This window comes from Thunnus maccoyii, chromosome 11 (assembly GCF_910596095.1).
Source record: "Thunnus maccoyii chromosome 11, fThuMac1.1, whole genome shotgun sequence".
NCBI lineage: Eukaryota > Metazoa > Chordata > Actinopteri > Scombriformes > Scombridae > Thunnus > Thunnus maccoyii.
In genome coordinates, this window is record NC_056543.1 from 5,135,518 (window position 1) to 5,153,731 (window position 18,214).

The following is an 18,214-nucleotide window of genomic DNA, read 5'->3' on the forward strand; positions in this document are numbered from 1 at the left end:
TCTTATTATGTTTGTCTACCTTTGTTTTCTGATTGTGCTGTGTTAAAGAGGAACTTTTGTTACTATGTGACTGACAGACTCTTAAATCTTCAAGAGAGGCAGTAAAATGTTTCCACAAAAAAAAACAACAAAAAAAATCACTGGTTATATTTTGTGTTCCTGAAGCTAGTTTAAATGTTTTGCAGCAGTGAGCAATTCCTTTGTGTGTTGCTCACACTGACTGTTACTTGCTTAATATACTTTCATTTTGTCACTTTTCCACTGTGAACACACTACCACTGCAAACCCTGTAATTAGTGTGTAATGTGGTTTTGGGAGCAGCTATCATGTTCTGAAGCTGCACTACCGTTATTCTACCACAAGGGGGCGAACCATGTATAGAGTGTCTTTGTGTCTGAACATGGAAGGAAATCTTCCTCTCATCACTATAACAGCACCTCTACACTGGTGTGTGTTTGTGTGTAGTACAAGTAAGTGGAAAATGGGGCAAAAACAAAGCAGCAGAAGGGAATGAAAGGGGAGGGGAGGGGAGTGTGGCGACAGGTTGGCAGCGTCCTGATGTCGTACCGTGACTGTGGCAGGCCCTTCTTGCTGAGATCCATCCTCACCCTCTCACCCACGTGTCTGTAGATCTCCACCAAGCAGCTCATAGCTCCGTCGCGTACCTGACGACCACAGTACAACATCAAATCATTTCCAGCTGAACTAAATCTTGGTTTCTCTTGGAATGTTTTCTTTATTTTCACTGACTCATTTAGCAGCTTTCTGTTTTATCTTTTCCATAAGATTTATCAAGCGTGGCCCTTTAATCCAACTGTTTGACGTGTACCAGTCCTCCTGTGATTCATGAAGCAAACATTTTCACTCATACAGCTTTCACTGCATCGAGCATCAATCTCTCGTGGCAAATTACTGTCCTGAATATGTGTTACTATATTCTGCCACCAGGGGGAGGATCATAGAGAGAGCATCATAGTCTGCTGCTTCTTTGTGTCTGAGCATTGAAAGGAAAATTACCTCTCACCAGATACACTGAAGCACTCCCACATATTCAATTTACAGAGATAAGACAGCAAACAAATCCTCACAGCTGAGAGGTTTTAATCAGATTTTACTTGATAAGTGTTTTCAATGATGATCAAAATTATCTTTGATTAATCTATTCATCTATTATTCCACTGAAACAACGTAAACAAGAGAACTATCCTCGTCAAAAGCTGACAATGTTGGATGCAGGAAAAGGGACTGAGATTAATGTTTTGTTGTTGTTTTATTATGTTAGAAGACGTATGAGCAATATAATGCATTTATTATTTATACAGGCTGCCTGTTGTGTGACCTAATTGACTTTTGCTAGGATAATTCCTGGCTGGCACCCCACAGAAAAAATAAATAAATATAAGTTTCCCAGTCAAGTCATCACAAACTGTGATATTATTCCATCAAAATCATGTAATTCCAGAAAATTTACTACTACTTTGAGATCTTCAGAGATGGAGAAAAGGCATACCTGACTTGTGGGATCCCCCAAGAGGTTACATATGTGGGGGACAATTTTATTGAGGGTCAGGCCTTGTGCTCCATACCTAGACGACAAGAATTAAAGTAAATCAGCCAAATGAAGAGACACACGAAGAGACAAGAGTTGTAAAATACTGATATGCTGGAAAAACCCATCAAATGATTATATGAAAATTAAAGCAAATTACAGTTTTGTCCATAGCTGATGATGAAATTGTACACAAAACACTGTAGGAACAGTTCAATTATATGTAAATAAGACTTTTCTCCAATCTTAACCACTGCAACCAGTATAACTGCAAAGCTCACGTGTTCAGTGTGGCGATGAGGCAAAGGCACACTCCTTCTCTAGTCCTGTTGTTCTTATGTTTGAAGCCTCCCAGTATCCTGTCCCACACGTACTGCAACAACACACAAAATTAATATAAAAACATGAGCTTTATTGTTGTTATGATGGATTATTGCACCATACAGTATACAACAGGTAAGTGACACCAGCCACTTTGTCTACCAGCTACTTAACTTAGTAAATCCATACAATCCAAATTACTTTGATTATACCTTGCATTAACCCTAACCCCTAACCCCTAACTCTAACCCTAACTCTAACCCCTAACCCTAAACCCTTACCCCTAACCCTAACTCTAACCCTAACTCTAACCCTAATTCTAATCCTAACACTAACTCTAACCCTAACCCTAAACCCCTAACCCTAACCCTAAACCCCTAACTCTAACCCTTACCCCTAACCCTAAACCCTAACCCTAAACCCCTAACCCTAACTCTAACCCCTAGCCCTAACCCAACCCTAAACCCCTAACCCTAAACCCTAACCCTAAACCCCTAACCCTAAACCCTAACCCTAAACCCCTAACTCTAACCCTTACCCCTAACCCTAACTCTAACCCCTAGCCCTAACCCTAAACCCCTAACCCTAAATCCCTAACCCTAAACCTAACCCTAACCCTAAATTACCATAAAATAGGTACTTGAAAAAGAATATGCTGTTCAAAAGTAGTAGAAATTATTAGTTTAGTTCAAATTTGATCCCTTTGTTGAGACCCCTCGCGCATAAATAAAAAACTGAATATCAGCTACTGAGACTGAGGAAGCTGAGTTCAGTATCAAAGGTCTGAAAGCAAAATAAATGACAACAGCTTCTGAGCCACAGATATAATTGAATATGTGAGGCTGATTTTGAACAAGGACTGTGTATTCATGGCTATTCTGGAGAACAAGGGTTGTTATTAGAGCACACAGAGAGAAAATTGCACCAGATGGAAATGATTCTTCGTTAGAATTAATTCAGGCTGTGTGCTGAAATCCTGAACTCATGGAAAGAAAAAAAAAAACTTACCTTATTCAGAACGAGTATGTTTCTGTGTGTGTGTGTGTGTGTGTGTGTGTGTGTGTGTGTGTGTGTGTGTGTGTGTGTGTGTGTGTACCTGCGGTGTGGCAGCTTGTTCCATGATCTTTAGCAGCAGGGTTTGGTCTTGTTCTCGTACTTGGTCTTTGGCATCTCCCAATCGATCGATAAGGCTGGGCAGAACTGAGGGGACGAGAACAGAGGGAGACACTTAAGTATCCTTAAAAACAGTGGGAGCAACTTAAAAGAAGAAAAAGAGACATTCATATGGTGTTGGGTGTTAAATCAAGGCCAGATATGTGTATTGGTTTTTGTTAACGCCACTAGATATTGTTTTGTCAAAGTACTTTTATAGATATGTTACAAAAAACAATCTATATGTAAATCATTTCTGTATTTAACCTTTGGGCAGCCGTGTTTTCAGGCTTCCACAAAAACATGGGTAGTATCAGAGGAAGAATCTGAATTGTAAAGTGATTTATTCTTATTCTAACTGAGAATCAATGAGGCAAAGAGGTAAGAATGGTCATCAATCAGGAAGGTGATAGTGAGGTGAGAACGAGAGAAAGCTCAGGACAAAAGGTTGATTAGTTTGATTCAGTTATTCAAATGTAGATATCACTGAGAGTCATGATCCAAACACAGCAATGCCAGCTGACACAGGATCGCATTGATAATATAAAACCCAACCCAAAAATAATAGCATTCTTAACAGTTTATTTCAACAGGAAAGCTAATGAGACTGCACAAAAGAAAGGAGAATGAATAACTGCCAACAAAACATGATGTGGTGTCAGTGATCCTGTAAAAATGTTTTATAGGATCCAATTTTTATTTTATTACAATAGCTGAATCATTGGAATAAACAAAAGGGCAAGTAAACTATCATGAAAGTGATGGTGAGGGTTAGAAATATATCAGACAAGAGGCTTTATAAGTTACAGTCATGTTACATATCACAATAGTCTTACCTGTTCCCACCTGGGCCCTGAATCGCTCCTGTAACCTTGTCACTAAGGCAGATAAGAGGTCCAAGCCGAGCAGAGCCACCTAGTGGAGACAAAAAATATATATAAATATATATTTAAATGTTTATTTTAAAATAACATTTCAGCAAAACAAACCACATTAATCTTCTCACAATTGCTGCACATAACTGATAATTACAAATAAACATAATAATCATGGCTACAACTCTGGACACGCCCAGGAAGAAGATTTGAATTCAAAATGTTGCTGCAAAGGATCATGGGTAAACAGAACATTTATGCTTTTTAAGCTTCTGCTGCGCTTCTGAATGACACCATCCCTCTGCAACCTTCATATGATATGATGTTATCATATGATAACACCGTTAGGACTGAAGTAGCACATAAAAAAAAACATTTTCATTCCTGCACCATGACTGAAAACCCTCTGACCAAACACTGATATAAATGCACAGGCCACACCCACACCATCTTTCCTTGTCATGGGGTGAGAGAGCTGCTCAATGAACGTGTAGTGAGAGTAGCCCTGCTAGCACCATAACAACACTTACGCATCACCTGAACTTCTGTTCAGAATACGGTGCAATTTTTGGAAACTCTTAAAACTGTAAAAAATAAAAGAAAGAGGGATAACATGACTGATATAGAGAATCAAATGCTGCTATCTTGTGGCACCACAGCAGCATGACAAGAGATCTGTGCTAAAACAATACAGTAACAGCATGTACAAGACTGATCTTTATAGGCAGCATGGTAAATTTCTACTCATTTTGATTTTATGCCATAACAAAAGCCCTTATCAGACCTTTTAACCATGCCAATTAAACATGTCAGTCTCATGTCTGAATAAGCATCTGGGTCACTTCTTACGAGGTCGGAGCTGTCACGTTACCACATCACTTTCAACAGCACAAGTCTGAATTGAATGCTGTCAGATTAACACGAAGGGCTGCAACAGCTTGATGTAAAAACACGCAGAGAGAAACGCACGTCTTGTGTTGCCCTCTAACATCAGTGTAAATGTAAGATCTCAATCATTATCTCTTATTGAAGCTGGTTTCATAAACTAGGAAACACTGAAAGAGTTAATTCTAAGGCGTTGAGGAGATTGAACTTCTCATATCAGATCAGTGGGAGAGTAGAAACTTAATGTCTTGTCATTTAATGCTTGTGCATGTCAGACTTCATAAGACAGGCAGCAGAAATCACTCTCTAATAACATTAAATGATGAAATTGACAGCAGCGGTGGATCCTGTGGATTTACTGTGAGGAGCAGGGGAAAGTGTCCTATTAATTAAAGCTTCTACAGTCAAATAAATGCACTGATCTCTCTCTTTCACCAGGTTCCAAATATCATGTGAGCATTAGCGTCTCTTTCTGTAAATGTCCTGTCAAGCCTGAACGAAGGCGTAAGAAATATTAATGGAAAAGTCTTCCATGTCTGCATGATAAAAAGCCAACACTTTAGAAAAAGGGGCTACATTTTCTCACTTTTCCAAATCTCTTGCTGCCACTGGAGGAGCAGGTAGTGTGTGTCCCAGCAGGCAGAGGGCCCGGTGTCTACAGGCCTAATCCTCAGATCAGTCCCTTTGTTCTCTGACTGTGGGGGGGGGGGAATTACAGTAATTAGACTGATGACAGGGCCCAAACAAAGACTCGATGAGAGCTCTAAGAGGGATCAGCTGAGTTTAACAATGGTGTAAATCTCAAAAAAAAAAAAAAAAAAAAAAACTTGTCAGTTTGTCAAATCTAGGTTCAGCTTCTCTTGGGAAAGGTCGACGCAGGAGGTCTTCCTAACGTTTCTTAGAGCGACAGCTAGAGGTAAACACGGTTCTCTCTTTGAACTGGGGAAGTTGAGTCACAAAGGGACCGTGGTAACAACTGCACCCTGTGTTTGAGTGGTGAAGAATTTGAGGTCAACGTCGGAAAGACTAGAGAATAACAGCACAGTCCAGAGCAGATGAGGACAGACAGATGGCTAACTCTCTCTTATAGTCATCCTCATCCGGACCCCCCAAAATACACACACACACACACACACACACACACACACATACACACAACCCCCCTCAAGGCTCTGCACCCAAATCTCATGACCATCATCCCTTCCCAATTCCCAAATCCTCCTGCCCAACACGCTTAGTCCTCATCTCTACTCCCCCCCTCTTATCTAGTTTGGTCAGCTACAGCAGAGATTGTGTATTTGCATCAGCAGATACAGAATATTAAAAAAGGGGGGACGTATTCTGCACATTTCCAGGTCTATATTTATATTCTGGGGCTCTACTGGAATACCTTTGCATGATTTACAGTTAACTCAGAACTCCTTATTTATCTTATACTGGCTCTTTCTTTCAGTTCAGGCTGTTTTAGTTTAGACTACGTCCACGCTAACACGTTTCCATTTTAAAACGGTGTTTTAAAACCAAAATAATCTCCATCCACACAAGCGTTTTAGCACCGTTTCAGACGCCTGAAAACACATATCGCGTGACCGTTCACATACGCTGGGAATGCACGTGCCGCCGCTGTAAACAGGAAGTAGATTATCTACTCTGCGGTTGGTTGCAGAAAACACTACGGAGGAAGAACAGCAATGACAGAAATTAAGACCAGAGATTTCTTTGCTCGGACCGACGACGAGGTGAAACTGTTACTGAAATGGGGCTGTCGAGGCAGCGGGAAACACAGAACGGGAGTCGTCATGTGATAGGTGGCGTGACGACGAATCAGGGAAGGACACGTTGTGACTGATAAGACCCAATCAGGAAGCGACGTGAGTGTCTGCGTCATTGTTTTCAAAAGCCTCGGTTGAGGAACAACCAGCGAGGCATCATCTCAGGATCTCTGATAGAGCAGTGGATTACAGTTAGTAATAATCAATAATCAAAAGATCCAAACACTGATGATCAAAACCATCAATGAAATCTTACTGGAGTGATATGATCTCTGTAGAAAAAGGTTTTCTTGCTTGATTGACTGACGAGCTAGAGAAAAGTATACACAATGATCATCATATGATATCACACAGTAACATTATCTCACTAAAGGTCATCTCAGTCTCTTATCTAATCAGAAATCAATCAATCTAACACTAACAACACACACGTTTCAATCTTGAAACTTTACTGTGTTCAGACACATTCAGGCAGGTCGTCTCCTGCTTCTCACTGTAGCTGTTGGCTGTGTTTGCACTGATTATGTAATTTAAATATTCAGCTCCAGTTGGGCAACTGCAGTTTTTTTTTTTCTGTGTGTATTTTTGTTTTTTTTTTAAGAGTCAGCAGAAACATTATCCAAGTTGGAAATTTATATAAATATATATATATATATATGTATATATTGTTGCCACGTTACATCTTCACACCTCTGACACTGCTTTATGTTGCAGCTTTCTACTGAAAAAAAGATTTGACAACCTGCTGCTTCTTGTCTCTTTGTGGCTTCATGACAAGTTGATATTTTGGTTAATTTGCCTGTTGTTGGTAATTGAGAGTATCTGATGCCTTTGGCTGCCGACCAAGTATCATACTTAATGGTTATATTACTGCTGAAGGTTGTGTTTATGTCGTGAATGGCTGAATAGGAAAGGAAAGGTCAATTCTCCAACCTTGCATACAGCAAACAAATCATTATTATATTAACAGATCTGACCAGATTAATGGATTTTAGGAACATGCAGAAGGACTGCTTATTCCAGAAATGTGTGTAGTGGGTTTAGATTTCCCGCTAACATCTATTGCAGTTCACTAAAAACACATGTGCCCGTTCGTCCTGAGAACTACTGGGCCACAGCCTGTTCCTCCATCTGTCTGTGATGTGGAGGAGCCTTTAAATTAAATCAAGGGTTTCTCTCTCTCGTCTTCTTCCCTTCACTAGCGAGCCTGTCATCTCATTACCAGTGGAAACACCACACACACACACACACACACACTGACACACACACACACAGACTGACACACACGAAGAGAAAAGCAGACACAAGTGCAGAAACACACATAGACACACACACACATACAGAAACATGTTGCCATCTTTGCAGTGATTTCCTCTTAGTCAAGAGAACAGCTGGGTATGCTGTCCTTTTCCACAGGGAGTGGAGCTAGACACACACACACACACACACACACACAGACACACACACAGACACACACACGCAGCCGTCTCAAGCCCCAGTAGTAGCCTAAATACAAAAAAAAGCCTCCGTTTCTCAAATTAAGCTTGCAAAAAGATAAACAAAACTGTTTAGATGTTTACACAGAACAAAGTGTGTGAGACAACTCTTCCAAAATGAGCTCATGAAACACAAACACAGAAAGCTGCAGTTTTCTGCTGTCTGCCTTGTTATTATGCAGCATACCTGACTCTCTCTCTCTCTCTCACTGCTTTCTGCTGCACAGTACAGCCTGGATTCAGACGTCTCAGTCATGTGCATGAACCTAGACTTTGTCTGGACTATGGACTGAATCTGCAGTCCATAGAACAGCTAAGTTTCAGCTGCATTTTTAAGCTTTTCAAAGTGCTAGCTAGCATTAGCTGCAGTATTCAGCTTGCACCTCAGCATTGCACCTTTTCCTGCTGAATGTTTCGTGGTAGCTTGTTCACCGAGCCACCGCACGAGACATGTGTCCATGCATGTAAATAAGAAGGAAGCGTTAGCTAGAAAGCTAATATGCTCCTGCGGCTCACAGGCTGCCTCTTTTGTGCTCGTCACAGGCTGCTGACGAGCTTTGTTTCTGTCACAGCAGTGAACGGTGACTCTTAATGCTTTATGCAAATACAGTTTACAATGACATGTTCTGATTGCCTGTATGTAAATAATGCATCTGTCCAGGAAGATAAAGTGACTGGTATATGCACAGCACCTTCATAAGACTAGAGGTTAGCGATTAGGGCTGCAACTAACCATTATTTTCATTATCGTTTAATCTGTCTATTATTTTGTTGATTTATTGATTAGTCCTTTAGTCCATAAAGTGTGTGAAAATGTCATCAGTGTTTCCCAGAGTCCAGTGTGACGTCTTCAAATGTCTTGTTTTGTCCACAACCCAAAGATATTCAGTTTTAATGTCATAGAAGACTAAAAAAAAAACAGAAAATATTCACAGAATTTGGATTAGTTGCAGCCTTACATAAGACCAATAACTTTAAAATATACATTTCTACCTATTGATTTTTTTCTCAAATGTGAACACAGGACATTTACAGAACAGATTAACCTGCTGTGGCAGAAACAAAAACATTGAAGCTCATTTCTGTGCAACTATTTGCCAAAGTATCATCTTAGTTAACATTTATTTGAAGGTATAAAAAGTAATCAAACACATTTTTTGCTTGCAACTCTGGTGTCACAGTCACCCAGAGTCATCGAGCAGCTGCGTGACTATTTGGAGTTTATTACCTCGCTCAAGAATAGGCTCATAAAGAGTCTCGGTATGTTTCAACATTAACTGACTGTAGGTGTCTGGTGATTTAATGATTACCTGTAGAGCTGAACAACCAGACTCATTCAGCTAGTGTGTGGATCTGAATAGTCGGGCAGATTTGAGGGTGAAAAGGCTTTTTAAATCAAACCTTTGTGTTTCTCTTTTTACCACACTGATGTCATTTTTTCATTAACAATACTTCCACCTGGCTAATCCAACAGACCAGAGGATTATTATTGTCTGGAATTAACATTTCCAAAACAGTGCTCGGAGGTAGACTGAACTCATCAGTGAAGTTTGCAAGTGATGCAATGATATAAAAAGAAAATACAGCACAGTGAAAATCTGTCTAGCAACACTGCTGTTATACTATTCCACAAATGCATACTGGGAGCTCCCCAGTTCAAATGCAGCCTTATTCTAGTTAGGCTGCACACATCCAAACAATTCCTAGCACGCACTGGATCCTCTAACTAGTAATGAGATGAGTAATTATATCGTTATGCCAGCGTTTGGAGACAGTAGCAGCAGTGTTATCATATTCCTAAGCTGTGATTATTCAGCAGTGACCACACAGTGACTCAGCTCCAGTTAGCTGAGCTCAGGACCTCAGGCACGGTGGCAACGAGATGGTGGAATGTACAGTAAACTGTCATTATGAGGAAAGGCCCCACAGCGCTAACACAGAGCACACTTTAAGACCACAGATACATGCGGAGATTAATATAGCGCACACACACAGACACACAGTTAGGAGATACACACAAATACACACATCGCTGTTCCGGTTCACTTCCTCCATAGACGACGCTTCACGCTTGACTTGCAGCAGCGAAAACACTGAAATGGGAGAATCCTCCTCCAGACATACTGCTACTGATACTGATGCATGTCTCCCTCTCACTGCTGTTCAACTTTAAATGTACATATTTATTTATTTCTGAGCTTCATGTAGTGAAGAACTGCTGCAGTGCTCTTTGTTTTCTCCGAGTGTGTGGAAGTCTACTGGAGGGATGAACACCATTCATCCAAAACATAACACAGTGGTCCAAAATCTTCCATGTGCTATATGTTCAGTTGACTGTTTGTTGTTTAAATCGTATGGCTTAGTAACCGTAACTTGACTCTGCAGGTCTGTGAAGCTTTGGATTTCTCCACATCTTTAAGTGGATGTAGTACGAGCAGTTAGTTAGAGTCCAAAACCAAAAACACAAGACTGGAAAAAGTAAGGAATGAATTTAATAGTGTGTGTTCATTTCATTATGAAGTGCAAACTATACATGCTGCATGCTACTCTGGAAGGCTTGAAAGGCCTAGTAACAGTAACTAAGGGAGCGGGGCTTAACAAAGGATCAATAGGGTTGAAATCTGGACTGAGTTGCACCAGTCGTTAAGTACGTTAAGTGTTTCCTAAGTTCTTCTTAGTAACTACTAGCTAGTTTCAAATTGCTAATTTACTCAATCAGGTTGAACCATTAAAACTTAAGAAATTCTTAACTGGTTAACACTTTAGTAATGTGTAAATTGGTTGCTAGGAAACATCTGTCCAATAAGTAGCAACCAACTATGTAAACAGAAAGTAACTGTAGCATCACACAAACAGTTTTAGTGTAGTGAAACGTAAAATAAACATATCTTTTTGTGAATTTAGGAGTGACATTGTCTTATTATATACATAACTGAAGAAATATGTGTTTTAGAATTAGAAGTATTCAGTTTACAGTGAGAGGGAAATATCTGATTATGCTAAGCTAACTGATGTTATTTGGTCATTTAGTCTAATGTTATTGCCATAACTCTAATCTAAATAGGTCAGATATTAGCAAGCTAACGATAGTTTAGTTCATTCAGCTAGCTTACTCAGCAGTTAGCCCTGGCAGTTAGCAGCTATAAATATTTAGTAACAACTAATCTCTACGTAAGAAACACTTAATGTGGTGCAACCATGGATGTATTAAAATAACTGTATACCACACCACCACTCAGCCTTGCTGCCAATTTTTCCCAGTGAATCAATGATGTCATCCCAGTGTTACGTCTATGAATCAAGCGGGAACTTGCGGGCGGATCCAGCGAAAGAAACACTACTGCACATATTCAGCCGGCCGCATGACCCAGAAGCTAGAAACTTTTTTGGCTCATGCGCCAGACGAGCAATTTTCACTCGACTGAATAGGCGCCATCTTTGGGTCCGGTATCCAGTTCTTATAACACATCCATGAGTGCAACCGGTTTTAATTAAATGATGCGTAAATCTCCACTTAGTAAACACTTAAGTTACAACCAGGCCAAGTTAGAACTTGCAGAACAGCTGGTGCAACCCTCTGCTGGTGACTTTGAAGCCCCGAGCAAATAATTCACGTCATCTTCAAGCTCATCAAACCAGCCGATGAACACATGAGGCCCTGCGTGAGCATTTGCATTCCACGTATCTCCATTTCCTTTAATTTGTCATCCATAAATATCATCTACATATCCCATAAACACATCCTAACATCTGCCAGTGGAGTGATGAGGATTGCCTCTGCAGCTTTTATGTGTTAACAAATCGACTCTGGAATAGAGGGCGGCTGTGGTATGCTGGATGTGACACACTTGTTAATGGACTATTAAATATAGTTTCAATAAAACTGTACAATTTGATATTTCACAAATTCTAAATTTACTCTGTAGTCTCCGGGTGTTATACTGACGCAAATGTGTCTAAGCTCCAAACGGCTGCACACAAAAATCTAACCCAAACCCTACATAAGTATAGACTTCAACAAAGTCTCTCCTGACGCCTGAACACAACACAGAGGAGAGGAGTGTTGCTCAGACTGTATAATGGTTTGACGAGAACACTCACATGCATGTACACGCAGTTCAACACACACACACACACACACATCATGTGCAGTCCCGGCCCTATCATTAGCTCCATCTGATAACAGTAGTAAACAAATACCTCTGCTACGGCAAATAGCTGTTTCTCAACAGAGGAGGACAAGTAAAGCACAGAAGAAAAGGAGGAGGAGGAGGAGGTGAGAAGACAGATGAGGAGACAGATAGGAGGACAGGAATAGGTGTAGACTTAGAAAGAGAAAGGATTTACAAAAGAGAGAAGGGAAGAGAGAGGATGGATGAAGATTAGGAGGAATATGTGATCTGAATGGTAGAAGTAGATGATGCAGCATTAGTCAGCATGAGCCTCTTCAAGCTAATTGATGATCCTCGTTGCGTTTTGATAACGACAATGACAATCATGACAATCTTACGAGCCTGCGATATAATTTTTGGAAAAACAAAAAGAGGTAAAACTTGGTTTACGAGAAAGCTGGAAGACTTGCTGGCATTGTTAAAATGGATCAGTGGTAACCTGTGTGTAGTAACACTTCCTGTTAGAGTCCAAGCTGAGAAAACAGACAGTAAATTTTAGTTATGCTCTACTTAAAACTTTTAAACACAGAGAAAAAAAAGCAGATGATGTCAGTTCAGATGGAGACATGGTAACTGTTCACAGACAAAGTTATGACAGAAATTTAGATGTTTAAAGTTCAAATGAGCTTTATGGCAGAAAGCTCACATTATCTTGCTAGGTAAATGTAAAATTTAGAAACAGACTAATGTCTGGTGTTAATTTCCTACCATGTTGTCTTTTTTTCATTTTCAGATATAGGAGCTTTTTCTCTGGATGTGTCTCTTAAGGATAGGTTCACAATTTTTCAAACAGCAGTCAGGTTCCCATATGAACAGTGAAAGAGGTTTTCCTCGTTGTAATCATTCCTCCTGTTTATACTCTTCAAATGCACTTCCAAAGTAAGTGATCTACAGTGTGTCCATTCAGTCATTTAGTGCAAAAATGCATTAAAGTTTATCTAAATATCTTATATGAGGCTTCATCAGTCTGAGTTAGTCATATCAAGTGGATATCTGACACATTTACAGTCTTTTTAGCATCAAATTCCCTCTTTTCCCTCTGCGTTTCCTCGGACAGTGTTTCCCTGTTGAGCTGTAATGTTGAAAGATATCTACTTGATTTGACTCATTTAGACGATGAAGCTTCATATTAGCTTCAGATAAACTTTTAAATACAATTTTGCACAAAAGGAGGACTGTGGATTTTGTCCCCCATCACTTCCATTGTATGTGCATTATGAAGGGATCTTCTAATGGTCAGTATGAACAGGAGGAATGATTACAGCAAGAAAAACCTCTTTCACTGTTCATTTGGGCGCCTGACTATTGTTTTAAGACAGACTTGAAAAATAGTGAACTTGTCCTTTAAAGAAGCAGTTGAGCTTCCCCAGCACTCACCTGCTTCTATTTACAAAATTTCTCTTCATGCAGCATGTGCTCACTCTAGCCTATATTATTAGCATCAGATCCTTGTAAACAAAGCTGAATCTAGTCATAACTGTAAAACTCTGAAGAGATATTCTAGTTACAGTAGCTGTAGCAACACCAGCCTCTGTTTTTCTTCCTCTGCAACTAAAAACACTGATTTAAGTATCTCTTTATTTTTCAGCCTGGGTGCAGTCGACTCCAGCAGTGTCCTAGAGGTAGAGATGTGGCCTATCAGACGCCAACCACGGGACGGGCCGTGACGCTAGCCGAGGTGCTCATGAGTCCCCGTTTGCCACGGGCAGATGACTATAAACAGCAGCAGCAGCAGCAAACGAGGCATCAACTGACCACGCTCAAGAAAAAAAAAAAAAAAAAAAAAAACACTGACAAAAGATGAGATGCGGTACCGACTATTATAGGTGAAACAACTATAATCTAAACCCGGTTGGACAGGTCAGCATTTACACGTTTGTTGATGAAAGTGTTATACAAATGCTGTGGTGACCTTTGAGCACACACACACATTGATGTTGAATGTAGGGAACAGAGAGAGAGCGGCTGGGTCACAGCGGACACTGTGACCGCTTTTCACTACATGCATTTCTCTGTCACTTTCTCTCACACACACATAAATAAGCACCAGTACAAACACACGCACACACACACACACACTTGAAAACAAACAAACAACTGGACATAGAGGCAGAGAGACAGCTGACTCAGGATGTCACAGTGAGACTGCTTACGCACAACAACAACAACACACACAACTGGGAGGTTGGTAGTTTGTTCAGGACTGTTAAAGGTCACAGAGAAGAACAGATTACCAGTTATTTACTGGGACAAGGGGGGATGCTGGTGGGTACGGTTTCTTTTTTTCGGTGGTATTTCTGCAAATCGAGGCTGGGTCAAATAACATCTGCAAATGTCTCAGATGTGAGACTAACCACATCAACACTATGTCATTGATATAAAGTCTATTATGGCCAATTAAACAACAAATATCACTTCAAATATGATGTATGTGGTGTAATTTGCTTGGTATTTATCTCAAAATCATATTGTGTTGTTATGATCTTATCATGTTATTGTTCTACAGATGTATGTTGTGATGGATTCTGAGTTGAACTGTATCTAAACTTTCTGTTTGACACGTAACAGTGAAACTCAGTTCATTACTTGCAACAGCAGTTTGATTATTTTATGTTTAATCCTGGATATCGTAACTGTATCGTGATATCAGAGCTGCAATTATTAGTTGATTAATCACTTAGTCGAGCAAAAGAAAATTAACTGGCAACAACTCGGATGATCGGTTAATTGTTTCAGTCGTTTTTCAAGCAAAAATCTGACAATTTGCTGTTTTTTCTTTGTCTTATGTGAAAGTTAATTGACTAATTTAAAGGAAAGGTTCACATTTTTTCATATCTGTCTTAAAACAACAGTCAGGTGCCGATATGAACTCTTGCTGTAATCATTCCTCCTGCTCATACTGACCATTAGAAGATTCCTTCATAATGTACTTACAATATAAGTGATGGGGGACAAAATCCACAGTCCTTGTTTTGAGGACAAATGTATTAAATAAAGTGGATATCTTCCACAGCTGCAGTCTTTTTAGTAAAAAAGTTACGTCTTTGTGTCTTGACTAGGGGTGTTACAGTTCAGTACGATTTCAGTACAGCAGAAAAAAAAAGAAAACATTTTTGGTCTTTCATTTTGAAAAACGTAAACATCCAACAACGGCTCCTTGGCCAAAACTATTACTGAAACAATTTAGTCGTGCTGCGGTGAAAAAGAAAAACAACCTTTCTGTTTGTTGTAAGAAGTAAAGACTCCTGCTGACAGCTGCTTTATTCTGATTTATGGTCTAACTGTATATAAAGTAGTTCAAACTAGCTCCACCTCCAGCAGCTGCTCTAACACTGATGCTTCAGTATTAATAATCTGATGATGTCATCTATAATAACATATCAGTCAGAGGGACCAAACCACGACTTTTACTGCAATACTTGAACTACATTTTTCTCTCTCAGAGCTGGTTCTTAAGTCGTGCAGTCACGTATAGCTTTATTCTCTTAACATATCCAGCTGCTATTCAGTCTAATCATGTCTCTACCAGCTGCTCACAACCCTACACTCCTTGTTACGGAGCTAAAAGTGTCCTTGCGATGATCCTTCTTCCTCATCGATTCATCAGCGTGTAGGTTACTCCGCTTTATACAGCTCACACTGGATACTAGACTGAGTGTTTTACTTTTGAGAAGCGAATCCAAACTAATCAAGAACAAAGACGGCATTTATTATAAGGGAGTGTTGTGACAGTAGTCTTGCAGGAGTCATGTGTACGGCTGCCTGGAGGGAAAACCCCAAAGGAGGAAATACTCTACCTGTGTGGACTGCATCTAAGAAATCATAGCGACTATTGTGTTTAAAATGAGGTGAGGTGTGGTCACCTTAGATGAACTAAATCAATGTTTCAGATTCAGATGTTACAGAATAGGGCTTTTGATGTCGCTTGTTTACATGCTCTGTAAGGTACAAAGATTTTTTTTTTTTAAATATTCATAAGGAAAGCAATCACACAACAACAAATACCAATGAAACTAAGCTTCATATCTTCAAGGTGATATCTCATAACGTCAGCAAACAGCCAGCAAAAGCTACTTGTGTTGTCTGGGGATAAAGAGCAGAGAAAGAGGCGAGGAAGTCAGACTACAGAGTTTAACCATGAGCATCTCGAACAAAAGGCCTCCGTCTCCCCAAATAACCTCACTCGCCCCTTTTCCCTACCACTCTGATGCACCAGAGAGGAGCTTGTGAGCAGCATATCAGAAGCACGTTGATGTTTGAGTCTGATGTAAGAAACTAGAGATTGAAACTGAATTATTTCTTTGTTTTTTTTTTATTCATGTGCATACCGTTTGTCATCACATGAAATCCAATACGGCTGCAGTATAAATAACAACACCGAAGGACACGTAACTGATATAGTAGCATCAATTATAAATGACAGATTTATGGTAATTGTAGTCGATGGGTTTACGCCGCACGCAGCACTTTTTCATTTTAGTGTGAATGTTGCGATCCTGTCTCTTTAGTTAGCATCATAGCTACTATGCTAACTGTTACTTTATGTGTGTCAAATACAAATGAATGTATATAAAGAATAAATACTTCCTCACAGCACATGTCTCTGTAATATGAAGGCAGTCGGGACGTTTCTGTATTGTACACAGTCTCTTGTCCATGACGCAGCACATTTCACAACGCTCACTTAGGTCCATGACGGAGCACATTACAGCACAATCCACTCAGTGGCTTCCTTCTCTGGCTCTGCTGGCTCTGCAGAACAAACAACCCCACTGATAACATGATACGGGTGTTAGTGCCCCAACGGGCTGACATGGAAAATGACATGGACGACTGACTGACTGGGCGAAAACGCTCCTTAGAATTTAAAGAAGAGTGTTATACGCAGTGTTACGGTGCTGTTGTCTCATCACACGTTCCTCTGAGGGTGCACAGCAGGATGCAGCACCCTCGAGCAACGTGTGTCACTCAAGCACACGTTATTGACTGATATACAAATATGTGACTTTGCATTTACAGTTAAGACAACAAAGATTATTTTTATTATCAGTACTAAACACAACATGAATGTCTCAACTGTCTGAGTAACTCATGACCAGAGGGGAGGGGCACTTAAGTCCTCACTAACAGCTTCTTGTTGTTGATGAAAGTGTGTCAGTCGTGGTTTTCTGTCGTCCGTCTCATGAGCGTCTGACAAACTGACACACTTCTATTTGAATCAATCACAGCTGTCTACACAGGCCGCGTATCGGCTCGTGTTTCGCTCGACCCGAAGATGCGCATAAATACAGAGCAGTGTTTCCTCCTCGTGCATGCTTTAAACAGCGGAGCGGGTGAACGCCACTGCTGAAATTTCACACTTGATACAGAAACATCACAGTGAACACACAAACCACGTGAACTTTGCCCTCGTCGAGCAGCTGACTGGTGAGCAAATGGGAACAAAAGCTCTGGAAAAAAATCCTAGAGGAAACACTTCAGTGACGGATCTAAAGGTGTAATTCTGATGTTAATCTTCTGATTGTCAACAACGAGAAGATAAAACGACGTGTTCTGACATCTGATAAGCCTTCAAACTCATTTATCTGGCATTCCTGGGCCGTATTTAATCATCTCACTGGCACCCGGAGCAAAACACCACACCCTCGTCTTTTAAGTCAACCCGTCTGGCCTCTTTGTTGACTCCACACCAGACCCTTGTATGCTGGTCCACTACCAAGAATGTCAGTCCAGTCTGGCAGGTAGGAGGCAGATCACAGAAGTGGACGAGTCATTGTTGACTGTCAACTTCATCGCTCAGGGAGATCTGGCAGAGCAGTACTGGATTGGCAGGCCAGACCAGGACTGGGTGCTGCTGCACCACTCATGATGTAATCCAGTCGCTTGAGGAGAGTCTGCAGCGTTATCTGCCGTACAGGACGACGCCACGTGCCTGACTGCAACACAAAAGGAGCCACAACAGAGTGAGAGGAGAGAGCTACGGTGACGACAT

At 40.5% G+C, this 18,214-nt stretch overlaps 1 protein-coding gene and 1 non-coding gene across 13 annotated transcripts in view; one reads left to right on the top strand and one right to left on the bottom strand.

The window, feature by feature from the left end:
* The window catches only part of clasp1a (cytoplasmic linker associated protein 1a), a 93,320-nt gene that overhangs the window by 56,253 nt on the left and 18,853 nt on the right, over positions 1-18,214 (bottom strand). For all 12 annotated transcript variants that reach the window (XM_042425810.1, XM_042425811.1, XM_042425809.1 and 9 more), the window contains exons 3-7: positions 3,859-3,937; positions 2,967-3,070; positions 1,831-1,922; positions 1,511-1,586; positions 568-665 (exon numbers count right to left, since the gene is read on the bottom strand). In XM_042425810.1, the coding sequence (XP_042281744.1) occupies positions 568-665; positions 1,511-1,586; positions 1,831-1,922; positions 2,967-3,070; positions 3,859-3,937 (449 nt within the window). The remainder of the gene's footprint in view (positions 1-567; positions 666-1,510; positions 1,587-1,830; positions 1,923-2,966; positions 3,071-3,858; positions 3,938-18,214) is intronic.
* LOC121907857 lies at positions 4,347-4,473 on the top strand. Its single transcript, XR_006099097.1, has one exon. It is a non-coding gene; the product is annotated as a U4atac minor spliceosomal RNA (small nuclear RNA).